Here is a 27,548-nt window from a genome sequence, read left to right as displayed (position 1 = left end):
CTCCTCATTCCTGCAGAGCCCCCAAATGTTAAAGGCCAAAAAATTTCATTAAAACATTAACTTCTAAACAGTATTGTGAAGGCTCTGAATTCTAGAATATCTTCTCACTAGTTAACGAAAACAGTGAGCGTTTAGCCTAGGTCAATACTAGATAAAGATGCCAAACTAAATATTTAAAACTTTGTATGAAGATGTTACCACTGGGGGGAGGTTAGGGAGAGGGTGCACCGACCTCCCTGTGCCTATTTTGCAACTTCCTGTGAATCTGTAATTCTTTCAAAATAAAAAGCTAGCAACAAAAAGCTTTTGGTCTTGCAGCAAACCACTATTCTTATTTATATAACGTGGGCAGTGCTTTGTTTTCAGTATGATTTTTCCAACAACGACAGCAAATTTTAAAACTTTTCCTAACTTCTGTACTAACTTCTAAAAAAGTACTGAGAAGAAATAAGATCAAAATATTAAGTTCAAATACTGACTCTGAAATGTGTTTTGAAAGTGAAGAATTTAATGCCCAAAAACATTATCAAGGGTATGCATGATAGTTAACTTCCTTAATCCTTCCTTCCTAACCCCACATCCCCCGTCAACTGCTTTAACACTAAAAAAAAAAAAAAAAAAAAAAAAAAAAAAATGCTAACCATAAAGTTAATGTTCAAAGAAAACAAAGTTTGCCTCCCAAGCCTCACGTATTAGGAGTGATCGTATCTTCCCGTTGCGTCTGTCATGTTTTCAAATAGACCGCTCCAAGCATATCACATCTCCATGACTATGACATTATGGGTCCAGGGAGCTCAGAGAAAAGTGGCACAAAGGTTGGACCTCCCTTCAACCCATTTGTAGATCAAATCATCTCATAAATCATCTCACTGTTTAAAACTGTGATGCTGCCAGTAGGGCTTCTGAGATAAATGATCATCTTTGAACTGTTAGCTTTTCCATTTTTGGTGTTTCTTCAGCAAAAGCAATTTATTTTTGCTCGCAGATTTAAAACAACTTTTACAATAACTTGAATAATATACTGCTGGGAGGAAACAGCAAGTCTCTAGCATGTATTAGTGCACGACCAGTCCGCCACTTTGCAAAATTTGAAAACGATGATAGATGAGTTGATGTGTTTTCATGGTCCATATAAACACCTGCAGGCCTTGCTATTATGGACATTACAGGACAGCAGCAAAGGACATTGTGAGGGTGGAGTCCCAGATGAAGGTATCTTGGGTAAGGGCATGCAGTGGCTCAAAACCCACTGCCAAGTGCCCGAAGCATTCCCTGTGACAGCGTAGTTAATTCAGGTCAAATAATAAAAGAGAGAATACAGATTCTATTCTTTTCTCTCTTTAGAAAGCTTAAGTGTTGCTGAAAGGGCCAGGGGCTCCGGGGCGCCTGCCTCCCTCCTTGGGAGGTGGTCCAGGTATCCAGGGGACCATGAAGACATAAAGGCCAGACTGGGTAAGTATGCGTGGCCATGACTGCCACGAGTGCCATGAAAGGGGAGAGAGGATGGCAGGAAAAAACAGACAAAACAGTAGCCTTCACGGTAGCCATAACAAAAGTCTGAAAGTAAAAACAGCACAGGAATAAACCATTAGGCTGCACATTGTAATGAAGAGCATGTTAAAGGCGCCCTGCAAGGAAACAATGATCCTCTTCTGAGGGAAAGGAAGGCCCACCATGGAAGGAAACAGGGGTCAAGATGGTTGGGCTCTGGGAGTCCTGAGATAGGAGGTGAGGGGGGCAGGGCGAGCTGAGCCTTCCCCTGCCTGGGTCCTGTGGCCTTTTGAGGGCCCTGAGGGCAGGGCAGACATCTAGGGCAGGGGCAGGCGGCCGCTAAGGGCACAGCCTCCAAGCCGGAGGCTTGGTCATCCTAGGCAGATGACCTTGGGAGAGTGACACAACCTTTGTAAACCCCAGGTTCCTCACCTACAACAGGGATCATAAGGGTCACGGTGAGGGTTAGAGGTCACAGTGAGAGTTAGCACTTCAAACGGTGATCATATCCACCATTTCCGGAATGTGCTCGGGGACAGAGCCCTGTGCTCCTTCCTCTACATGAATCATCTCATCTCATCCTCTCACCAGCTCTGTGAGATAAGGGCCATTATTACCTCCATTCTCCAGATGAGGAAACCAGGCCTCATGGTAGTTACCCAACTTGGCCAACAGCACCCTGAAACCAAAAGGGTCCTGGGTCCGAGACAGCACCCCTATCTATCATAGCCTGCACCGTCCTATGTGTGTGGAGGAGACAAAGTCTTAATGCATCACCTTTGTCCAAAGAAAAGCACCACATAGAAAGTCTAGACATTTTTTTCTTTGGCATATTGTTTTGTATACTTATGTTTTAGTCCCACGTATACATTTTGGTTTTCCTCCTTATAAAAAAATTTAACATCAAATAGATGCTAGATTTAAGAAGGGTTATTATTGCCTTTTCTGGAACACCACCAACAAAAACATCCATCAAATGTTACTGATGATTAGTTACATTCTTTAGCCCATCATAACAATGTTCAGATTGGGGAAATTATTCACATACACGATCATTGGATACACTTAGAGGGAGCGGAACTTCACAAACACCCACCTATGGTAGCCTTTGTTTTAAGAGCAGAGTTATTCCAAGAGCCCTGAACAACTGGCACAGGTGACTTGGGTTTTGTTAATGTTTATTTATTTATTTTGAGAGAGTGTGCGCATGTACGAGCAGGGGAGGGGCAGAGAGAGCGAGGGAGAGAGAGAATCCCAAGCAGGCTCAGTGCTGTCAGCACAGAGCTCTATGCAGGGCTCCGTCTCACAAACCATGAGATCATGTCCTGAGCTGCCATCAAGAGTTGGATGCTTAACCAACTGAGCCAGCCAGGTACCCCACAGGTGGCATTTTGACCTCTGGCTTGGTCACTCCCTTTCACCCCAAAATTGTAGTCAACTTCTGGCTGAGGAAGTGTCCCCTTTTCTTCTCTGAGTTGAGAAACCCCAGAACATTTTTCCCATTTTAAGTAAATGACATATGCATTCTAGTTTACAACCAAGAACAAAAAAATGCAAATGGACAGAGATTCTTCAGGAGAATCAATTCTATGCCAGCAAGTGGGCACATCTAGCTGATAAGCGACCATAAGCATGTGCTGGCAAAATAATACCAACAGGGAGAGCATGCGGTCAGAGTGCCAGACGGAGACACAGCGACCCGTGCACACGGCCAGGAGAGCAAGCCGCCACGTATCTCTGGGCTCAGCATGTGCTAACCATAAATGTACCCTTGTCACCCATGTTATGATACACCACCCCTCCCCGAAATATTGGAATCAATGTTCATCATACCAGGGTTCTGCTAGATAACCTCTGAAGGCACAACGGAAGCGTGTGCAGGTAAAGCTCTCCTCGGAGAATGAAACTTCACTGGATCGAACTCTCTTCAAAAGGAAATGCATCCGCAGACATACTTTCCTCCCCCAGAGGTGCACTGAACTCTCTGCCCAGCCACACTACGGGTCTTCCTCAGAAACAGACACGGACTTGCTAATTTCACTGTTCTCCCTTCATCTCTAAGAGGACCCTGCTGAGTTGACACATGTGATGGCTCATTTCAACATCAGTGGGTATTCATTATCCTCTGTTACTTGTAAAACTACTCTTAAACTTAGCCTAGGCTAGCTAGCTAGCTAGCTAGCTAGCTATTTATTTATTTATTTATTTATTTATTTATTTATTTATGGCTTAGCAGGACATCTTGTGAACAGCACAAGTGATGATCATAAGATCAGGACTACTGTTATTATACTACGTGGAACCTAGTGGGTTCTCTTTTAACTGAAAGTCAACCTTGTAAATAGTGTTCAGAAGTCACCCAGCTCGTAAAGCTTCTGCCAGATGATGCCAGACGACAAACCCGTGTTCAGCTTCGGCTACCTATCTGACCAACACTGTGCTTCACCTGTGGCTGGCACCTCCCCTACCTCTTCCCTTATCACCTAGATGAGAGAATGCAAGCCCAGAGGGGAAATAACGTCCAACCTCTTCCCAAAACAAGGTCCAAGGAGGAAAGAAAAAAATCTCCCCAGTTGCAAAAGAAGTGTATACACTATCGGCAACTTTCCTCACTCGGGCACCCCATTTTCACTGGCTTCATTAGCATGGTTCAGGCCCTGACTACCTATTTTCCTGGCTATTGTTTGAACATTCTGTTTTTGCAACTGGGCAACATTATGAATCTGTAGTAGCCACTGCCCAACACTCTAAAAGCCGGTCGTTTCTAGCCAAGACTTTAAGAACCACACTGTCATGAGGGAAGATAGACTCCAATAACTACCCGGGTCTTGGATCCTTCTGGGACTTTTCCCATTCAATGCGTCCCCCCCAAACCAGGCACAGCGCTGAGATTTGCATGTAAACGAGAGTCCTGAGAAGTCAAAAGTGAAGTGAAAAACGAGCAACTAGTCTGACTCTATGTTGTCCCATTTCAGCAAATTGCTCAACTTTCCGTTCTGCCTTGGCTGGGCAGATTTCTGTTGATTGAAGGTGAAATGGCATAGCTTTTGCCCAAATAACTTTTGCAATGCATAGAGGCCAGTTACGAAGCAAGCCACCCTGAAATCAATACGCTAACTGCCTGTTTGCTGCAAGAATTTACTTCTTCAACAAGAGATACATCATCTTTGGCTCTAAAAAAAATCAACATCTTCCCTTCGTGATGTTCTCTAAACCTACACTACATGGATGACAGCTAAGGATCAACTATTGTTTACATATGAGACTTTTTCCTATTCTGCTTTATAATTAAGAAATGTAAATGTGTTGGGGTGGCTGGGTGGCTCAGTCGGTTAAGCATCCAATTCTTGATTTCAGCCCAGGTCATGATTTCACAGTTCATGGGATCGAGCCCCATGTCGGGCTCTATGCTGACAGTGTGGAGTCTGCTTAGGATTTTCTCTCTTCCTCTCTCTCTGCCCCTCACCTGTTCATGCTGCTGTCTCTCTCCCAAAATTAATGAAAGAAAGAAAGAAAGAAAGAAAGAAAAAAAGAAAGAAAGAAAGAAAGAAAGAAAGAAAGAAAGAAAGAAAGAAAGAGAAACGTGTTTGAGGGGAAAATCTACTAGAGTGCTGAAAAGTTTCCATGATGTTAGAAATAAACAAGAACACAAAAAGTTCTTTCCTTCCTAATGGAGGAAAACACACACTGTATTTTGAAATTTCTTGTAGAAAAGGTATATTGCCATTAATGAGAGACCCACTAAGTGTCACATTCCAAATTCTATTCATTCAAACAATGAAGCACCTCAAAGTGAGAATTATGACTTCTGTAGTAATTTCTCCTTAAAGTCAATGCTTCCACATATCATCTCGGGCAGAAAACATTCTTATAAAGGGTCTGATACAGAAAATGAGCAATCCTGGAATACACACAACTTGTTAAGTTTGTCTCTCTTCATAAGAGCTATTTACACACCCTAATGAGTTTAAGCGTGTGCTTCATTTAAATCACATAAATGACTCTACAGATCTGTGTGAGTGAATTACCACATCTTGCCATAGGCACTGCTTGCTCACTGACTCAGCTGCTACATCAAGTTGCTTTCTCTCCTTTTTTTAAAATGTGTTTTTAATGTTTATTCATTTTGAGAGAGAGACAGAGACAGAGACAGAGTGTGAGTGGGGGAGGGGCACAGAGAGAGAGACACAGAATCCGAAGCGGGCTCCAGGCTCCGAACTGTCCACACAGAGCCCGATGTGGGGCTCAAACTCACGAAACGTGAGATCATGGCCTGAGCTGAAGTCAGATGCTCAACCAACGGAGTCACCAGGCGCCTCTCTCTCCTCCTTTTTACTTCAAGTATGTATAGGTCTGGCAAACTTACAGAAGTTTATGACATAACTGCAAAAAGCCACAGTTCTAGTTTCTAAAGTAGATGTTTTCAAGGTGCATAAATGTATTGCCCTGTATCTTATGAAATGGGCAACTACAATACACAGATGAGACTTAACTCTAGGAAAAACTGCTTCACAACAAGAAAAAAGCAGGAAAGAAATAACACTGGAGCAGAATATACAAAATTGGAAGGGGCACTGGGTGTAATAGAAGTGTAACAAAAAACTTGAGAATATTTTATGTTAGTCTTTTGACTCACAAATAAGACTCAAAGTGAGAGGAGACATCAAAAACAGAAAAGCAATGGTGCGTTAAAGGAGGAAGAGGGAGAGTTTTGGAGACATTTGGTACCGGTGTCAGGAGGCAGTGTTTGTCCCCGCACCTAAATGTTGACCATCCTGGTGATCGTCGGCAAACGGCAGAATTTGAGTCCTTCCCCTTCAAAGGTGGATAATTATTTCCACCCTGTGGGGTTGTTAGGAAGCTTGGAGAGATGGATGTTAAGGCATTGGGCAAACTGTAAAGTGCTGTACAAATGCAAGGTGTTATTATGATTATTATGACATCAGTGTTTTGGCATCTAAATTATAGGGACAGCATACTTATTATTTAAATGTTTAAATACATATCTTGCATGCATTTATATTTGCTTTTAATTTCATAGATGTTTCCAGCTGGAAGGCTCCATCAAACAATCTAGTTTAGTTATTTTATGGAAGATGACACCGGGAAGGTAGGTTCTAACCTGTGTTCTCTTCCTATCATAACTAACAACAGATTACAGGGAAAAACACGTGAAGCCACGTCCTCAGAAAAACTCCTTTAGCGATACAACTTTTGAAGGAATGATACATGCATATTCATATTTGTATTAAAAATCATCGTAAACACCGAATGGCTTTGACGTCCTTTTAAAAATTACACAGTATATTTTTCCAGTCATTTGTCAGGGTTTTTCGTTTATAATCACACGTCAAAGTCTTTCTTTGTGAAGACTTATCCATAACAGCTTGCAAAAAAGAAAGAGAGGAAGGAAGCAGGAAAGGAAGGGAGGGAGGACAGATTAAGGCAATACATTATTCTCACTCATAAATATGCTCCATGCATACAATCTATTAAAGTACCAGGAAATGGAGGCAGAGTTAAAGAAATCAAGAAGTGCTGTAAGGATAAGGTTTCTGATTCTCCATTCACTTTGCAGCAAATCAAAGCCAAGAAAAAGTTCTGAAATTCATCATAGTCAAAAGACCCTTAAAATCAGTATCTTAAAAACCAAACAGGTGGAGTGATAATTCTTCAACAACCACCTTTTGTTTTTCTGGCATTCATCTGGATGCAATCAAAAGTCCATGAAATTCGGGGGGGTTCTGGGGTTTTTTTTTCTTTTCCTGGAAAAGTTACGATAATTTAATTTCTAATGCTATATTAAAATCTATTTTTTAAAAAGGACCTTGCAAGTGAATACTAGAACACACCTAAAATAGTTTGTCTAATTTATCTTGCTCAAAACAATGTATCCATCCACTATGGCTTGCAATATATAGGAATGAATCAGGAGACACTGTAAATGCAGAGAAGCCATGGTGATGAAATTCCCCTGCAGTTGTCAGGTATTGAATGTTTCCTGGTAAAGAAGCAAAACCAGGTTTTTGATGTTACAAAAAAATCCTGAAACCCTTTCTGAAATCTCATTCACGATGGTAAGAATTTTTCCAGGCGCACACGCCCACCCTTGAGGATTAGCACAGATTCAATAAATGATTGGTTTTTATTCCAGACTCTAAAATAGCAATAAATTTATGACTATGGGCAAAGAAACTAAAACACGCACAGTTTTTCACATAAAAATGTCAGTGTGTCATATCGGAGAGACTGATGATAGGCACTGCATTGATTTTCTATGAAACCTGGGGTGAAAGGACTTTCAAACAGTTCTAATGGAATCACATGTTAAGAAAACACAACCACTAAGGGAGTCATGACATCACCCAGCACGTGCAGACCTCCATGTGCAGAGCGGTACACCTTCAGGTATCACCTGTCTGGGTTTCTTTTTTATTATTATCTTTAAATTTTTTTAATGTTTTATTTATTTTTGAGAGAGACAGGGTGTGAGAGGGGGAGGGGCAGAGAGACAAGGAGACACCGACTCCTAAGCAGGCTCCGGGCTCTGAGTGCTCAGCACAGAGCCCCACGCGGGGCTCGAGCCCACAAACCGCGAGGTCATGACCTGAGCCAAAGTTGGACCCTTAACCGATTAAGCCACCCAGGCACCTGCGTATTTCTGGTTTTAAAATAAAATCCTTCAAAAATGCTCTTAAAACAACTGTGCAGCAAAACAGTCTAGAACCACTTGGATATTTCCTCTTGCATAAAGAGAGGCCTGAGTACCCAAGGTAGCACCAACAGCCACATGTTACCCTTTGTTTCCACATGATCTCTGCAAATAAACAGGTCAATTTGTGCAATTATCAACAATGAATCAGGACACAGATGTCTTCAAACTTACAAGTGGCAGGAGCTCAATTAATCTGAGAGACGTTTTCTGATTCAGTGTGATTCAATGGGTATTTACTAAACGTCTAGAATTACCCAGACTTTTGTTTCCTTTCTCCCTTTGCTCTCTGTGGTAGAAGTCAAATCAAGAATGTAAAGTAATCATTTTTCTTATTCATAACAAATTTTAGGGGCCAAGTCATGCTACTGGGAAGAATGTTAAAACTATCAACTATAATCCAGATTCTAGTTCAATTCTTCACATCCGCCATAAGTTTTTTAAAAACTGCCATTTTCATTTTTAAATGTAAAATGTGCTACCTCTCAGGCACTTTACTTTTGACATTGTAAGTTTCCTCATGGTCGTTTAGAAACATAAAGCAGGAAATTCTAAAACTTTAGCCGGAGCTCTAATAAGACACTCACGTTTAGAAAATGACCAATGATGGGCTTGCTGATGGATCGCCAAGTGCACAAACTGTCCGTCTGCTTTTCCCTTTGCCTGGAGACGGGCAAAATCTCATCGTTGAGATCCAGCTAAATGTTCTCTTTCTGAGAAACCTCCCCCCTCACAGAAATAGAATTAACCCCATTTTGGGGGCTTACACTGAAATCCCAAATCACACTTCTTATGAGATGTTGCATTACAATAGGTTCTCCCTGTTCAGCCCTTCCAAATGTGAGTGCTTCAAAGACAAACCGTTATCCTATTCCCTTTAAACTTCCAGAACCCAGCGTGAGGTCTGCGTGTAGTGTCTGTGGTTCTGGAACTGGCATGTGTCAGTGTCTCTGGGACGGTTCGTGTTCTAGTATCCTGTTCAGAGGTCCAGGTAAAGGATCCAAGAATGTGCGTTTCTATCAGCTTTTTCAAAGTTTCTTGGGTAACACACTCTGGGAGGCACTGCAATAGACTTTTCGAGAATTCATGAGAAAAAAAAAATCAACTTCGAGATGATTTACTAATGAAATATAACACTGTTCCTGGATCTTGAGGAAGCTCAGGCAGTGAGTCTGAGAACAAAGACAAAACTTCTTCTCTGCCAGAAGTGAAACACACTACTTAATGCACTCATCGGGATCACCTAGGAAATTTTTAAAAACACATATGCTGGCACTCCTTCCCCCGGAAGTTTAGGGTGCTAAAAAGAGGCACACTCTTTTTCATCCTCCTCCTGTGATTCTAAGGTACATTCAAGGTTCAAAAGCTACTGCTTAAAAAAAAAAGGAAAAAAGTCACCTCTAGTCTTTTCAGTTCAGTCCCTAACACACACACCAAGTAGTCTGATGCTGCCTTAGATAGAACTGGGGGATACCCATCTAAGGATATACAGTATCACACAAATAGGAATCCCAATGTACTTATACGCATAATATATTACTTATCAGTTGCTGATAACTGCAACTAATTGGGCTGGTAACCACAGCAGCCTAATGAAGAAAGAAGCTGGTAATCCAGAAGAACCCAGTCTGACTCAAAACAGATGGAGACAGTGAGCCTGAGACAGGCTGGAGGCGGGTTGTGTTATGGCCAAAGACAATGCCTGCAATTGAAACATCTAATAAAACACAATTCAAGGCCACGCTGCTCTCCTGGGCTCCAGACCTGTATACTCTACTGCCCCCTGGATTTTTCCATCTGAGCCCTTCACATCCCCCTGGCTGACTCTACTCCCCGCCCCCCCCCACCCCCATCCCCACCCAGGGAGCATTCACAACCTGTGAATGGCTACAGTGTTTACCCTGCCTTCCAAGTGAGAACTGCTGTGTGTCACCTGGGATTCCATGTTCCTTGCACTGGTTATACATTAACTGCCTCCAGGTCAGCCTGAGTCATTTTTTCTGCATCCTAGCTACTCCCTCTTCTGTATCTCTCCTGGCCCACAGGAATCACCTATCTCCCCATTTTTCACTGCAATCCGCTCCCCATGCTGCTGATAAACCTCAAAGCCATCATGTGGGTTCTCAGCTGAGAACTCCCCAGTGAGCTCCCCTTCACAGGGGAGGACAGCAAAGCCCTTATGAACTGGAGCCTCCCCATCTCCCCCTTCTCTTCCCAGTGCACTAAATAACCAGTGCTCCTCAGACCTTTGCTACTACTGGCACTACTCTTGGGATGCCTTCCGACTATATTCTCCAGGGAAATACCTACAGCTCTCTGCAGGCTCAGATGAGTACACCCTTCCGTTGGGGGATATTCCCCTCTGCAGGTAGAATTAAAAGCAAAGACTAACACCAGAAGAATTTATCATCTTGTACAGAATCTACCATTGCTTCTTTGATGCTGTTCTACACTTGTCACCTATAGATTCCTCTTTCCCGAACTGACTTCCAGATACTTAAGGGCAAGTGCCAACTCCGATTCATTCCTAAATCTCAAAATGTGGGTAGAAGAGTGTGAACTGCTCACTGTAGCTCAAACACAAAGGGGGTAGGGGGAGGAAATAAAGCAAATAAGAGCCTAAGTTGTAATAGGTAGCAATACTCGCCCTTATACTCAGAGGACAAACAATAGTGGTGAACTTAGGTAATTATTTCTACTAAATCAGGGCCAGGTGTGCTGGCCCACCAGCATGGGCTAGAACTTGGAGCGAAGAGGGAAATTCGATCCCCCTGTGTTAACTTTCACATACTACTTTCCGAAGCAAGCTGCTGAAATTTGGTAGGAGTAAAATTTATTTTAAGCGTATGCAATTCACAGATGCTTAGTCAACAGGGCCAGTCAGGCATTTGATATTATACTTCAGGGCCTTCAGAGATTAAAATGTCAAATCCAGCACTTAGCTTCTAACAGGGCTAAGTAAACAAGCCACCACTGCTCACTGGCCCTAGATATCCCTCCTGCTCCCAGCTGGCTCAGGGAACTTTCTAGACAACTGAATTCAGCGTGTCTATCTAAGTGTGTAGGAAGGAGACTGTACCTAACGACTCCGAAAAAGTGAAAATCTCAGTCAAACCGGTTATTTGACGTAAGACTGGATCCTTGCCCAAATTCAAACTAACCTGCTCATGGCCATGAGCTGGATGGCAGACTCAGATGTTGTGCAAAGAGCAACTGTGGGAATTGTCTTAGAAAAGACAACCTTTTAGGAGGAAAATGAAAAGGAAGGAATGAGCAGAAGTGCTGATGTCGAATAGGAATGGCCCCAAGAACAAGATTGATACTCTATTCCATGTGTGTTGATGGTGTGAGAATAAACCAGTAATAACTGAGGCCAAAAATGTCTTTTGTGACAATTTCAAATGTCCAAAAGTGACAGAAGGTAACAAAATGAAAGTAGTTCAGTGCAGATCAGAGGAGCAGACTCTAGTTTTGAAACTGTGTGCATGGAAACGATGCATGGGTGAACCATATTCTAGAATTCGGAGCTTTTCTCAAAACATACCTCTATTACTAAAAACCTAACTTTAAATAAGCCCGTTTCAACTGTACTAAGTCCAAATCAAAACACACACATAAACACACAACTTTCACAGCAAGCTACATGGCAAGGGCCAAATGATTTCCCAGGTGCGTCCTTCAACAAGCCGCACGTCCCCAACATTCTGATCCCATCCTAATCTCGGGACCTGGGGCACCAGGGTAGGGCTATCTTCTCTTAACATCCATAATCACCAACTTAATATTAGAGTTGGCTCAGACCTCCTGTCAGTAAAGTTTCAGACTAGCTGCTGGCCCTGGAACTTAGATCAAAGGGAAAAAAGAAAAAAAAAAAAAAAAGTACTTTCTTTTTAAACAGGGCGGAATCCTTCATCTTTTACTGACACTACCTCTAAAAACATTTCAAAACATGTTAGTGCTGTCACGCGGACCAAGTCTAATTATGTAGCACAGTGGATTCTGGCCATCGGTTTCTTCAAACTTGAGAATGAATTTTTGAAAAGTTACAGACTATGAAACTAAATAGATACAGCCAGAAATAATGGTCAAAAACCTACTGGAGCTCAACCAGTTACTGCTAGACAGAGCTACCCACAGCTGTGAATGTATGACAGACACACACACCCCTGGTCTCCTTTTCGGATTTGAAAAGCAATTTCCAAATACAGATCTTTCTTGACTTATAATGGAGTTATGTCACCATAAATTAGAAACATTAGTTGAAATGCTTTTATCATACCTAACATCGTAGCTTAGCCTAACCCACCTTAAACGTGCTCAGGACACTTACATTAGCCTACGGGTGGGTAAAGTCCTGGAACACAAAGCCCCTGTTTTATATGAAGTGTTGAATGTCTCATGTATCACGGGACAGGACTGTACCACATATCACTAGCCCGGGAAAAAGAAAAAACCCAAGTTTAAAATTCCAAGTCCCGTTTCTACTTCACGTGCATCGATTTCACACCGTCATAAAACAAAAACAAAAACAAAAACAAAAAAAACTGTGAGTCGAGCCATCGAAAATCTGGGTCCATCTGTACTTAATTAGGGACTTAAAGAATCACACTGTGGAAGCAACAGTAGAAACTATTAAAATCACCCCTGCCTCTTTTAGCCCATAATGTCTGGTACACTCTATACACTCAATAAACACTTCTTGAATTCAGAAATGAGGACTCAGGAGCCTGGAGCTGGTCGGTGACATGTCCACCTTGACTCAGAGCTGCAAGGAGAAGGCAGGTGTCCTGGCTTCAGGCCAGGACTGAACTGAACTTCCTCACAACTGAACTCCTTAGAGAAAGGCAGGGAGTGGATCCTCACTTGGGATACAATTCAAAATACCACCCAGCGTCTCTTCCAGAGCGACACCTCTACCGTTCCATCCCCCAAGCGATCTCCAACCTCACCACTGCTCTGGTGCCTGAGCGGCCTCCACAACAGGCAAGCAGAGCGACTACTGAGTACATGAGCAAGAGTCTAGACCACCGCACAGGCCAATGTTTGTTCCAAGTTTCACACAGAGTCCAATCCTAAAACGCGCCCGTTCCTGTGCTTTTCCTCCCTGCTCCCAGCCTCTGACATGAGACGTTCACACACACCTGACCTGGCTCTCCCAGGTTTCACACAAGGCAGTGCAGCTCAGTTAGGTGGTTGGGGGAGGGCAAGAGGGTGAGAAGGCCCGAGTTCGAATCCTGGTTCATTCCTACTGGAAGTCGCTTTATTTCTCTGTACCTCAGTTTCCCCTTTTATAAACAGAATACCCGCCACATATGCTTAATGTAAGGAATAAAAGGACACTTAAAACAGTGTTTGACAGTAGCAGGTGCAGTGAGAACAGAAGATAACCGTCTTAGACCGAACAAGTCTCTCTAAAATGAGCAAATTTTCCTGCACAACACTGACTGAATTTGATACGGGTCTTTAACACCTTTTGTAAAAATGTTTCATTTTATATTTTTAATGATTTGCCCTTTGAAATGGGTGTTTTAATGTTACTTTAACAGAATGACATTTGTCCGCCTACTCTCGCAATTTTATTCAGGAGCATTCTGTTTTAAGTGGATACGGGACAGTCAAATGAAGTGGTATTTATATTTTTCTCAGAAACAAATCTCCAAGCGCTAATAGCAGTGTTCAAAGGGGTAACAAACAGCAAAGCGCTGTGAACATTTCAAGTAAAAAAAAAAAAAAAAAAAGTGATGCTTTGGAGGCCTTCCAAGAGTCCTTTTAAAATTTAAAAAAGGAGGGGTCTCCTGTGACAGAGAGGGAGAGATACCACCTGCCTAAGAGGACCCAATTGCCAGCTGATTCAGGAGCAGGACCACAGCCCCCAGGGCTCATAGCAAAGTTGGAGAGGGAGCCCTTCAGACTCCTTAGAGGACAGAAAGCTTGCCACCAGCTCGCTCAGTGAAAAGACTAATCCCTGATTACTGAAATCACCGCCCCCCACCTCCTTTTTCCTATATTCTGCAAGACTGTTAAAACTCCAGACATTCAAAAAGAGTTCCTTACATTGGCAGGTAATCTTTCCATACACTTTACCAGCTTCTCCTCTAGGCCAGTGATTTCCAAACCTGGCCACCCCACAGAATCACCAGAGGTGCTTTTCTAACTCCTGAACACCCAGATTTCATCCCAGATCAATGAAATCAGAACGTCTGCGGGTGGGAGCCAGACATCAGTTTTCGTTTTGTTTTGTTTGGTTAAAATCCCAGGTGATTTTAACGTGCAACAAAGTTTGGGGGACCCACTGGTCTATGCCTTACCGCTCCCCTAGCAAACTCACTCAGCTCCAGCCCCAACTCCCTATGCCAATGACATCAACAGCAAGTACAGACCTGACTCTTGGAACCCGGGTTGCTTGATTTTGAAATTGTGTAATTAAACCTTCTGAGGCATGTTTCTCATGTCAAGTGGGTTTATGGTCGGTAGTCACGAAGCCAGACTCGCTCATGTTTGGTCTGGACATTTGGCACACATGAACCACGGACATCAATTCCACCACCACCCCCCTCCCGCTTTTTTAAATTATGTTTAATATTTTGGTTGGCCCAATGTCAAATTCTTCAAAAAGCTAAAGGAAACATCCCAAAGAGAAAATCTCGGGATTTTGATTAGGAAAGTTTGCTGTGAGCCTTATTTTGAAAAACCGTGGGGACCTGACCAGGATGGGTCCCGCCCCTAGGAAGTCCCGGCAGCAGGACCCAGCTGTCCCGTGGCTGCTGGCCCCACCTCTGGGTCCGGCTCCACAGCAAAGCCTGCAACCAAAGGGCTGCAGGTGGGGACAAATCTCAGGAGTTCCCGTGAAGCGACGAGTTCACAAAAGCCCATGGACCCGAAGGGCGTGGATGCCTGGGAGGGAGCCCTGGGCTGTCGCGGAGCCTGACCGATAGGAGGACCCACAGCAGGGCGAGCGTCGGGGGTCTGCGCCCACCGGGTGGGTCCGACCCCACCCCCTTTTTGCCTAAGAGGAAACGAAGCCCCCGGTTCCCTGTAGCCACGGGTTGAGGCAGACACGAGACGCTCGGGCGTCTCACTCAGGTCAGGGCTGCAGCACCACACCTAGGAAAAGGGCTTGCAGGTTCCTGCGACGTGGGCCTGGCAACGCTGGCAGGGCCAGGGCCGGCGGGGTGGCTTAAGTGCGAGACGCGGGTGTAGGCAAGATGTGAGGTGGGTCTGCTCGGGAAACCGCCCGTCTTAGGAGGTCCGAGAGGGGTGTGATGGATTCCCGGGGGCTGTTCCCTAGCTTCCCTAACACCCCCCTCCCCGGGCGCGCGCCCCCCGGCCCGGCCTCCCCCGGAGGACAGCGCGGGGCGCACGTGCGGGAACGCGAGCCGGCACCGCGGGAACCAGAGCCGCCCCGCGCCAAGTGTGTGCGCTCGGACGCGGAGCCCGCGCGGGAGGCCAAGGAAGTGAGGACAGAAAGTTGCGAGCGCTCCGGGCCGCCGAGCTCCGGCCCGCGGCTCCCACACCCCGCCCGCAGCCCCGCTGCCCCGCGCAGGGAGCCTCGGGTCCCAGGCCGCCTCTGCCTCGCCCAGCCCAGAAACGAAACGTCCAGTTCCTCCCACGGTCCCGGCCAGCAGCGCAGCTGATCCTCAAGGAAACAGGAAAGGAGGGGCGGGCGGCGCGGGACGCCGAGCCGGTGCGGCGGGTGCGGGCCGGGCCGGCTGCGGCTCGGGGCCGGCGGGACTCGCCCTTACCTTTCTTCTCCTCCAGCGCCGGACTCGCCTGGAAGTGCGCAGCCAGCAGCAGCAGGAGCGCGGCTCCCGCGGTCCCGGAGGGTCGCATCGCTGCCCCCCTGCTCCGGCTCCGGGTCTCCGCAGTGAGTCGCGAGCGAGTCGGACGGCCGTGCGTGGTGAGGCGAGACTCGGGTGGACGCGGAGGTGGCCTGTCGTCCGGTCTGCGAGGCGGTGGCCGCCGGGGCTCGCTCGGGACCAGCTCGGCACCCGCTCGGACTCAGGCCGCCTTGGCCGCGGGCGTGCACACCGTGCCGGGGGCGGAGGCTGCTGCCGCGGCGCTGCGCCGGGGGCTGCCCAGACGTCTAGCTCGCGGGGGCGGGGGCCGGGGAGGCTGGGCTGGAAGGAGGAGGGACCAGGCGGAGGAGGAGGGATCGGGAGGAGCAGAGGAGGAGCAGAAAGCGCGGAGAAGGGAGGAAGAACCGGCAGTTTGGACCTCGGGCGGGCGGCGACTAGAGGTGGCGGACAGCGGTGGCCCGCGTGGGGTCCAAGCGCTCGGGGCAGGGCTGGGGTGGCGGCAGGAGGCGATGTCCGGGAGCCGAGCGGGTGCCCTCAGGACGTTCCCTGCGCTGTCCCTCAGGACCCGGAGTTCGCGGACTCGAGCAGTTACTCAGTGACCCAGCCTCCGTGGAGCCAAATTTGTACCAGGGTTCCCATTTCCGCCTTTCGTCCCTCCAACCTGCGGAGCAAACTTGTACCAGCTCCGGGGCAAACTGGCCGAGCCTTAGGCCCAAGACCGGGTAACGGCAGGAATGGAAAACCATCCCTTTATTCTGGCCCCCAACTCCTCCACAGCACCCCGGGACCCTAGTGGGGGTCAGAGGCTGGCCTGGCCACGCTGCGCCCGCGTGGCGGGAGTGCCAGGCTGTTGACATGGGAACTCTCAAGTCTGAGGACCTTTCACATCCCGTCGAGCAACCTAGAAATCCGCTGGAATGAGGGCACCCAACTCCTGGCTGAGAGACGGGCCTTGGAAAATATTAGTTGAATGAATGCATGAGTACCGACAGAGTCCACAGCATTTCATATCAACCAGCCACGGGGACCTGAAAAGCAAACGTGCTTGGTAAATTATTTCGCAAATAACAGGGCTTCTAAAGAAGACAACACGAACGCTAGTGGAGACACACCTCTCTGCCATAACCAGGCCTCTCAAGCAGGAGGAACGACGGGGAAATTCACTAAGGGTTTGGCCAGAAGAAATCAGACGTTCTCTGGCAGCAGAAACTTGAGCGAAATTTCTTTTGCAGAGTACAGTCTCCTTCCTAGACCTGACAGATACCTGCCGGCCCCATTCTACAACTGGATTCCCTCCTCTCCACACAAGATTCACTAGTGACATTCGGGTGTGATCCAGCTCTGGCCTCCCCACTGTGTAAGTAGGAATTACTAACCTAAAGTAAGTGGAGTTAAAGCCCAGAACCTTCCTGTCGCTGGAGGAGGGGTCCAGGGCACAGGGCCCCTCACCATCCATAGAACCTATATATATTTTTCACCTGAATTTAGAGTCATTCTCATTTGTTCTTTTGTTTTAACAAATCAGGACAACCACTGAGCCTTCTGAACTCACTCAGCCCCTGGATGGGGAAGGCTATGAAGATTCTGCAGGCCATGTTTTATTTCCCTCCACGTGTTCCAAACAAGGACTGAAAGCACTGTGCAAAGAAACACAACTACAGAAGCATCCCAAACTGGAGGAGAGCAAACTGGAAACACCACAGGGGAACCTGGAATGAAGCTGGAACGGCGTCTTACAGAAGATTTGCACACAGCAAAGTTCGGTGCGTTTACTTAACAAGGCCACGGATTTGACTCTAAGGCGTCTGTCAAGAAAATATGATGGGTGGCACAAATCATATTGTCCGTAGGTTAAAACACTAATCAATTGAAGCTACAACTAATTTTTAAGACCGCATAGCAATTTCTTCCAGGGACTCCTCAAAAGAAGACAATGTATAAAGACTTCAGAATTCTTAGTAGCCACCTTTTTGTAATAGTACTAAGCTTTCTAGAGCTATTTTGTTCCAATGACCTTTGATATGATATGATGGCATCTCAGGAAGCAAAACTTTATGAAAACAATTACTCAAGGAGGCAGTGGGACACTTCAGGCACACAATCTGATATTGGGTTGATCCCAAGGAATGGAGAGGACTGGGGAGGAAGGGGTAACCTTCACATCCTCCTGGGGCACCTGTCTCAAGTTTCAGTTTCTCCCCTGAGTTTGTGATGGAAGGGGTGACATTCCATATGATTTTGTGCTCTTTGGCAGGTACGTGGAGTGTCCTGATAATGTGTTATTTGTGAAGTGAAAAACCATATGGCCAAGCTGGCAGAAATGACATCCTCTCAAGAGAATACAGCTTCGCCTAGACTGGGCCTTGCGTAAAGGGTTCCCAGGCACTCAGTCTCTGCAGAGAGTGCTCCCGGGGCACGTCTTGGGCCCCACACCACCACCACCACCATACGAATAGCAGAGGTAACCCCAACTCCGTGCTAAGTACTGATCAGAAATGAGCTCATCTGATTACCCATTAGTTAGGTTATACGGTGTTTGCCTTTTACAGCAAGATGACACTGGCTTGGGGAAGTTAAATAAATAATTTTCCCCAAAAGTCCTAAAGTAAGATTTGCTAGTCATGAAGCCAGCCTTGAATCCAGATCCAGGCCGTGTCCTCCATCATTCAATTACGACATTTCAAATGGAGACATCAGGACCCTGAATTGTGTTTCAGGATATCTTGGCAAGTTTTTAGAGAAGTTACAACCAAAATTGCTGCTTGACCAAAAAATTTCTGGATAAAGCATCCGTGCATACCATCTTGGCAAGTATGTACTGAGACCCCAGTACTTCCCACATTAAGTCTCATATGGTCTATCAATTTTCACGACACAGGCTGTCCGTTCTCTTGGCCAGCTACAAATTGGAAACTCTTTTCTTCCAGAGCTTCCTGAGTATTTTAAGTAAGAGCTTAATCTTTTCTAGAAGGAACGTGGCAGTGGGTCCTCTGCAACCACACACCCTGTGGAAAGGGAAGAGAAACAAATTATTTGACAGAATAGAGCAAGGAGGGCCTCAAATACTTTAAGTTCCTTCTCAGGCAAACCTGAGGCAAAAGGTCTTTGACCACCTGTTTTCTCTGGCCTTTTAAGGCAAAGCAAGGATTGGTGACGAAAAACACCTGATTGGCAGATTTCAAAATTTTTAAAGATAGTCTTTATAAACTACTAGAGCAATTGAAAAGTGGAATGAGCCGCCTCTGAATGGAATGGTTTCTTATCCTTAGAAAGCTTGGTATGTATGAGCAGTGCTAAGGGAGGCTGTGAGTTAAGGACTGAACCAGGTCCCTTCCAATCCTAAAATTCCAAAAGAGCATGTATTTCTAAAATACATTTCCAATGTTCATCCATTCAACAGCTCTTCTGAAGATTTACTTTAAGAAGATGCAAGAATTTAGTAACAAGGTTGCCTCTGGGGAGGAATATTTGTTAGCTGGGGGTCAGGGGTTGGAAGGAGGCCTATTTTTCAACTGTCCTTTTATACCTTTGCAATTTTGTACTGTGAACAGTACCTATTTCTGTAAGGTGAGGGTCAGTGACCTCAGTAGGCCTGCTGCTGAGGGGGTGGGGGGGGGTAGTTCCTAGTTACAGACATTCTTCCTTTCCTCAGCCATTTATTCTCTCCCTTTGAGTCAAATTATTTGCATTTGACTCTGAGTTGAGAGCCATCTCTGGCAGAGAGTAGGGAAGAAGCTGCTGCTTTTTTGGGGATAATATGGCTAGCACAAAACTGCTGAGGCATTCATTTGTCATTAGTATTCTTATTAGCATTATATGTCATTAGTATTCTTCATTATCTCTAGGGTTGAGGGTTACGTAATGCTTGAAAAGCAGGATCACATTTCTGAATGCTAGCTTCTAGCATTGTTGAGATGTTTGTTAATTACTTTGCAAAGGATCTTGTAGGAAGCTTCTGGACACTGCACAATGTTTTGCCCATGTTAACGGTTCCAAAGTGAGATTAAATAATTTTGTCCAAGGTATTACTGCTTCTCTCAGGGGTAGTTATAAGCGAAAGCATTAGCCTCAGGGTTATAGCTAGTGGCCTGAAGACCAAGTTCGGGATGCGGCTTCTGTGGCCCATTCAATAGTTATTTTAATCGAATTAACAGCAACATTTAAAAATCAGGACATTTCATATTTAAAATATGGATTTTGTGTTTCTTTTTTTAATGTTTTTTTATTTTTGAGAGAGAGTGAGTGGGGGAGGGTCAAAGAGAGAGAGAGAGAGAGAAACACAGAATCTGAAGTGGCTTCAGGCTCTGAGCCATCGGCACAGAGCCTGACGTGGGGCTCGAACTTGGGAACCTCGAGATCATGACCTGAGCCAAAGTCCGATGTTTAATAGACTGAGCCACCCAGGTGCCCCAGATTTTATGTTCCTCCTGAAAACCGGGAAGTGCTGGCCAACTGTGTCTTCTTTCAAGCGAGATGGCAATGTGCTGGGTCATAGCTGCCCCCTTCAGAAAGGACATCAAGTCTCTAGCTCACAATGACACCAGCTGGATTCATCAGTCCATGGATCTTCATGGCTACTGCAGACATTCAAGTTTACAGCTGTGTCCTTCCCAGTTAAAGGATGCTAATGCCAATGATGCATTAGGTATGGTTCTCATCTCTGGTTTTCCTTCCCTTCCCTTCTCTCTCCGGCTCTTCCTCGCTCACCTCATGAGTATGCCTATGCATTTGTGGATAGATTTCGGTCCGAGTCATGATACATAGCATATCAAGATAGACCTCACTTTAAATTAGCATGTTTCAAACATTAGCATATTTCTATTTTTTTTCCAAAAAATGCAAATGTTTATCGCAGCTCATGCTTATACCATTATCATGGTTGACGTTCTATAGGCATATATATGTATGTAATATATATGTCAATTAAAAATTATTGGAGACAAATAGAGTCCTACTGTAGGATAAAGAAAGAAGGACCTTCTCAATGGATGGTTGTATGTGCAATGACCATGTACTGTGAGCTGACCATGTGCTAATGTTGGAGAAAATCGGGGGTAGGAGGTAAGGGCTTAGAAGGCTGTGTGGACAAAATATTATTGCAAATCAGCAAGTTTTGCCCAGCTTATCTGTCTATAATAAACTGTAACACATGATAGAATATGTGCTTCATAAGGAAACAACTAAGGAGACATTTTGAGGTATTTTAGCTATTTATAAGTTAATATTATTATTTTAATTTATTTGTATTTATTATTTTCATTTATTTATATTTCATTTTTATTTTAATTAATATAATTGTGTCTCTTCTCTTGTAAGAAAGAGACAAAGACCTATTGTCAAGCTTAGCTTCTTCTAAACAGGAATTCAGGGCACTTCACAAAGTGAGAGAATTGTGTCACTTTATTTTTCTTCATACAGAATATAGAGGAAATGAATGAAGGATTGATCTGTACTAAAGAAGGAAAAAAAATTGCTTTTGAGGGGGTCTCCAGAAGTTAGATTCAAAGTGGAATTTTAATTTTTCTTTAAGGTTTTATTTTTTTAAGTAATCTCTACACCCAGCATGAGGCTTGAACTCACGACCCCCCGAGATCAAGAGTCACGTGCTGTACCCACTGAGCCAGCCAGGTACCCCTCAAAGTGGCATTTCTAGATGATGGCAGGGTCTGTAGGGTCTGTAAGGAGTAGGATGTTGTAGATTAAAAATGATCAACAGAGCTGGAGAAATCCAAGTTAATTGCTTTTCTATTTCTGCAATTCAATGGAAAATTAGAAATTATTGCAGTTCTTAATCTGTAGAACTGAGCCACAAGAAAGCCTGAGTCAAGGCTCAGATTGGGCAGGGACATCAGAGAGAGGGCCCTGCCATTTTACAGATGACAGGGTGAGCACCTTGTCCAAATGAATTGTTTCAGGGAGGGGAAGGACTAATAATATTTCAGTAGTAAAATAAAACACAAAGGAGTTCTCAGGGTTGTTAGCTATTTTATTAAAATTCACAGTTGGAAAAAATGGCATTTACTGTCTGCTCAGTGAGTCTGAAGTACCCTACTCAGAGGTCGGGTACCAGTTCCTGCTCTCATAGAAATTATAAGCAGCCTGTAAATGATCACCTAGACGAACCAGATGTGTGTGTATGTAAGAAAAAGAACCTTTGTACCTTAATCATCAATTTCACTGATTTCTAAACGCCACCAAAAAAAAAAAAAAAAAAATAGGATGTTTTGCTATTCCACTATAAAAATGAATTCTCAATGCTTGCATTGAAATTTAGGGAAATTACTATGTCATTGGAGATTAGTGAGTTGTTCTGACAATGTGCCATTTAGTTTTGTTACCTGGTGAGCTAATTGGGCAAGTGCCCGCTGCCTTTCCTTCTTGAACAAGTAACCTCGCCTGAGAACAATCCATGGTAGCCAGTGGGGAAAAAAATGTAGTGTCCCTCAGGATCTGGCTACCCCAACCCCCAAGGGAGAGTGATACTTTCTGGTCCCCTGGAAGTCAGCTGCGTGATATGGTAATGTAGGGAAACACGTCACTTCTGGGCAGAAGCTCTCAGAAGCCGGGCACCCCTTCTGTCACAGGTGTTCCTGTGACACCTCTCCCTCTATCTTGTTGGCCGGTAATGCTCCAGAGAGTGGCTTCCTCCTCAACCTGGGCCTGGAGTGGAATTGATGGCAGAGAGTAGATCCTTCTGCGGGGGACACACAGGTCACATCTACATGATGGGCATGAAACGTGCCAGGCAATGATCCCTTTATCAGGCTATCAGAATTTTCAGTTTGTTTTTTAATCCCTCATACACTAACATAATTTATAAAAGAAGTATTCAACCCCTAATTAAGTATTTGTAGATTTTATGTATACTTTATATTAAATTATTTTTGTTTGCTATACATTCATATATATGTCTCTATAATATATACATATTAATATTCTGTATATATTATATACACACAAATATATATATGAATATATATTATATATAAATATATATAATATTTATATATATATAAAATATATATATTTAACTTGGGAGGGACATGGAATAACCATATGATGTAAAAATTGCCATAAACTAAATGTGACTTTGAGCATGCTTTATTTTTTTCAATCTCTCCAAAGCCTTAGTTTTTTTTTTTTTTCTCTGTAAATTGTCATAAATATTTGCCCCACAGGTTTGTTATGACTTGAAATAATGTAGGCACCTAGCACAGGGCAGTTGACAAAACCTACCATGTACATGTGTTCTTGGAACTATGGTTTGCATATATAACATTCTTTCATTTCCCTGGAGATTTTCTAAGCTTTCTGTATTTGCAGACAGCAGTAAACAAAGACAGTTCACTGGCTCTGCTCTGAGCCCCCTGCCGTGAAGTGCACTCCATTAGATTTATCCGTCAGTTGGTCTTTATGGTCATATGAACAATCTAAACATAGAATTAGTGTTGTTTTTCGTTTTGTTTTGTTTTGTTTTGTTTTTTTTATTACAAAAAAAGAAACCCCCTTCCCCATGGCATAACTTAGCAACAGTGATTTCTCCCTGAGATTTCTAATTATGAACTTTGAGGACCAGCCTTGTTCCTGGCCTTCAAAAGAACTGCTATTTGGTGCAGCAGCTGCAAGGGAAAAAGGGGCAATGAATGTCCCGAAAAGGGCCGCCCCCCCCTCCCCCCGTCGGTGCTCCAGCCGCCTGCGGATGGACGCGCTAACGGGGACCACGCAGGCTCCTTCGACTGGCACTTTCGGAGCCCGGCTGGAGCCTCAGCACAAAAGCTCCCCGATTGCCTGGCTTACAAGGTGGCTTTCAATCCCGCTTCCCTTCCTGTGGGGTGTGGGTGGGGAGCAGTCTCGGGTTCCAGACCGATATCGGGATCTCAGAGCAGCTGTGAAGGTGAAGTTAGCTGTGTTCCAGCCGGAGGGATTTTGAGGCCAAGTGCAGCGCGCGTAGGAGGAGGCTGGCGGTGCCCTGAGGGCTACCACAAAGACTAGAGGCAGTCCCCCGGGGAAAGCCCAGGGCCTCCTGCCCCCGGGCGGGATTTTCGTGGGATTTTTGGCCCCGTAGAGCTTCACCCGAGACCTGTGGCCAGCAGGCCCCACATCCCAGCCACACCTTGGGATACTTTGTAATTCCTTCCTTTTACTACTTTTGCCACCCCCCCCCCCCCCGCACCCACCCCCCGGGGAACTTTTTGTCTCTTTGTAAATCTTTCACTTTTAAATGAGAGATTGGAAGCAGGACCAGCCTGGGAGAATGGGGGTCGTAGCTTGATTTCAGCAAGATGAGGAATGGGGATATCTGTTCCTCCCCCACACCCCCAACTCCTCTTCTGAGATTTGGAAGGTTTCTCAAGTTTCTTTTTGGAATTGTTAGTTCGATTTCCTGCAGTGCCTCTTGCCTGGCACCTGCAGAAGAGGGAGGGCCCAGATGTCTCCAGGGCAACTGGCTGGGGCGGTTTCTTTTTCAGCTGGCAGCATTGAGTGGACCAGGGGACACCTGGGGGCCTCGGGGAACCAGAGAAAAAAGCAGTGGCTTGAGCTCCCCGCCCCACCCTAGGGGTCCTGGCCCTCTACCACGGAGGGCATATCCCTCTGTGCCTAGTGCCTCAGACAAGCCCTGAGATGCCTCTCCTCCCTTACAGGGTTGTTTTGCTCTCAGTTTACCCTAGACGGAGCCAGGGTTCTCCTGGTCAGCCTGCTCTTGGCATAGGGCCCAGCCTTTCCTCCAGTGCCCCCTCCCCCCACCCTAGTGCTGGCCCTGCTCCCCTCACCCAGCTGTGCTGAGTAAGTGTGCTAGGTGGGAGACACCAGTTTCCTCCCTGGCCACCAATTTTAACTCCTCTCCCAGAAAGTGACTGAACACACCCGACCCTTTGGAGAGTCCTCAGGAAGTCTTCTGGGGAGTGCCAGGGGGTAACCTGCGCACCGCAACTCTACAGCCCCTCTAAACTGACTTATGTGACAGGCTAGAACTTCAAAGAAGCGTAGCCACATCTTCTGGAGGAGAGAAGATGACAACTGGGGAGCGGAGAAGCTCTCATGTCTCCCTGTCACCTGATCCCTATAGTTCCTGTACCGCCAGCCCTTGGGTAGGCCGGCTGGCTGTGTTTCTACTGGAGTGTGACCCCTTTACCTATTCCTGGAAGATCTAATGACCCCACGTTCTAGATAAAGATTAAGATAAATCCTGTGGCATCAGCAGCTTCACGGACCAATCTTCAACGGTGATGTACCCTCCCCTGAACCTAAGGCTGCACTCTAGGGTACGGAAGACAGAGAGAGACCATCTTCTGGAAAATGCAGGGCCCCCTTCCCTGGTTCCAGGATTCTGCCTCGAATGTTACCTGACTCCAAGGCCAAGGAATTAGGGTTCTGCTATGAGCAGACAATCTAGGACAAGCTCCAGGATGCTGTGCCCTCTCCAAGGCGGTTGATACACAGAAATCACCAGTTCTTTTTCTCCAGAAGCAGCGGGATGTTCTTCCGGTCGCCTCCCGAGACAGCTCCTTGGTTTATCACCTCTTATACCGACTGTGGGACACACAGAGCTATGGAGAACAGATCTCTGCGCATCTTGTTTGGGGTTAAGGAGAAGAGTGAGTGGAAGATGGCCTTCCGTAAGTTCCAGTTAAATGTGTAGTAAACTCCTCAGTCATCACACTTGCGCACATGCACTTGGTTGAGAGACTTCTGTGTACCGAGCAGTGCTTACTCTTGCATTGCCAAATTGTGAGAACAGTGCCCAGCACATATTCTAACCAGCAAAAGACTGCCAGTACACATAATATTATAGGATAAGGGCTATGCAGAACAACAAAGTAAGGAAGCAGCATAAAGATCAATGAATTTAAATGAGATGGGGTGGAGGACCTCAGTGAGAAGGGGAGCATGTGAATTCATGGAGGAGAGTCAGTGAGTCCAGCAGGGGTCTGGGAGGAGGAGGCTTTGTTTATACAGGGGACAGCAAGCGGGCCCGCGTGGCTGGAATGGAGTTCGGGGTAGGGAGTGGGAGAGACAGGGGCTAAGGTTAGAGGGGGTGGGGGACCACAGGGCCTTGGTAGGGCATAGTAACGTTTTCAGCTTTTCCTAAAAAATAGAAAGGGAAAAAATTGGAAGCCTTTGAACAGAGAAGTGAGATACATGATTGACTTAGGTCTTGACTGGATCTCTTTTGTGGCTGAGTCCAGAATAGAATGAAGGCAGGGAAGAAGCTTTTGTAATAATCCAGGTGAGATGTGGGCCTGGCTTGGTGCTGTGGAGGTGATGAGATGGTTAGATTCTGGTTGTATGTAGATACAAGAGCTGATACAAATTATTGATGAGTTGAATCTGGGGCAGGAGGGGAAGACAAGAGCCAAGCATGACCTGAAGTTCCTGGTCAGCAAGTGGAGGATGGTGGTCTTCACTGAGATGGAAAACAGAGTGGGGGGAGGGGTTTGGAAGGGAGAAATCTAAGAATCTGGTTTTGAACTTGCTATGTGTGAGATCCTTTTAGATTTTCAAATGGAGATATCGGGTAAGGAGTTGGAGCTACGAGTTTGGGCTTTAGGAGAGAGGTCCAGGCAAGAGACAAAAATTGGGACCATCAATATACAGATACTACTCAAAGTCTTGAGATTGAATGAGGTCATAAAGGGATTAGAAGAGAATATTCGTGACAAGGACAGGTGACTGAGTCCTGAGCCCCGGGGCCTCTAATGTGAAAGAGACCCTGGACCTAAGGAGGAAAAACCAGGGAGAGAGGTGGCCTGATCTACTGTTTTGGAAGCAAGTGGAGAACAGGTTTCAAAGGGGAAAAGTTAATCAGCTCCATCAGAACCTGCAGATACATCAGTGGAATACAGTTCCTCGTTCTTTTTGCCATAGTAGAGTACTTCCTTTGCTGTATGTACTATAAATTATTTTCCTGTTCCTTATTGAAGAACATTTAGAGTATTTCCAAAGAATGCTGAAGGAATAACCTGGAGTACTGATTTCACACATTTGCAAGTGAAATCTCTGAGTGTTCTGTTTCTGATTTGAAAAGAAAATTTATTTTAATTCTCTTTTTAAGAGCTGCACTTTAAAAATTAAGGTATAATTTACATGCAGTAAAATGCAGGCATTAAATGGCTTTATATGGTGTAAATTTGCATTTCTCTATTGTCTCATGGTATTGAGATCTTTCATGTACTTATTGGCCATTTGTGAAGTGTCTGTTTTAAATCTTTTGCCTATTAAAAAAAATTATTATCAACTTGACCGAGGTATAGTTTACTTATAAGGAACTGTATCTGCTAAAGGTATAAAATTCAATGAGTTCACCTGTGAAATCACCACCACAACTAAGATAGGGGACATTTTGAGGGTGCCTGGGTGACCCAGTAGGTGGAGCATGTCACTCTTGATCTCGGAATTGTCAGTTCACGTGCCCGATGTGGGTGTAGAAATTACTTCAAAATAAAATCTTTAAAACGTGCACCCCAATGTTTATAGCAGCGCTATCACCAATAGCCAAATTATGGAAAGAGCCCAAATGTCCATCAGCTGACAAATGGATAAAGAAGATA

General features: G+C 45.2%; 1 protein-coding gene across 1 annotated transcript in view; it reads right to left on the bottom strand.

Moving 5' to 3' along the window:
• The window catches only part of EGFR (epidermal growth factor receptor), a 210,939-nt gene extending 194,658 nt beyond the window's left edge, over positions 1–16,281 (bottom strand). Inside the window, exon 1 of the mRNA XM_006929086.4 lies at positions 15,946–16,281. Within this exon, the coding sequence (XP_006929148.2) occupies positions 15,946–16,033 (88 nt within the window). The 5' untranslated portion in view covers positions 16,034–16,281. The remainder of the gene's footprint in view (positions 1–15,945) is intronic.
• Positions 16,282–27,548: the final 11,267 nt, after the last annotated feature.

Source organism: Felis catus, chromosome A2 (genome assembly GCF_018350175.1).
Source record: "Felis catus isolate Fca126 chromosome A2, F.catus_Fca126_mat1.0, whole genome shotgun sequence".
NCBI lineage: Eukaryota > Metazoa > Chordata > Mammalia > Carnivora > Felidae > Felis > Felis catus.
The sequence above is the reverse complement of the archived record's forward strand: the minus strand, read 5'-3'. Positions and strand labels throughout refer to the sequence as shown.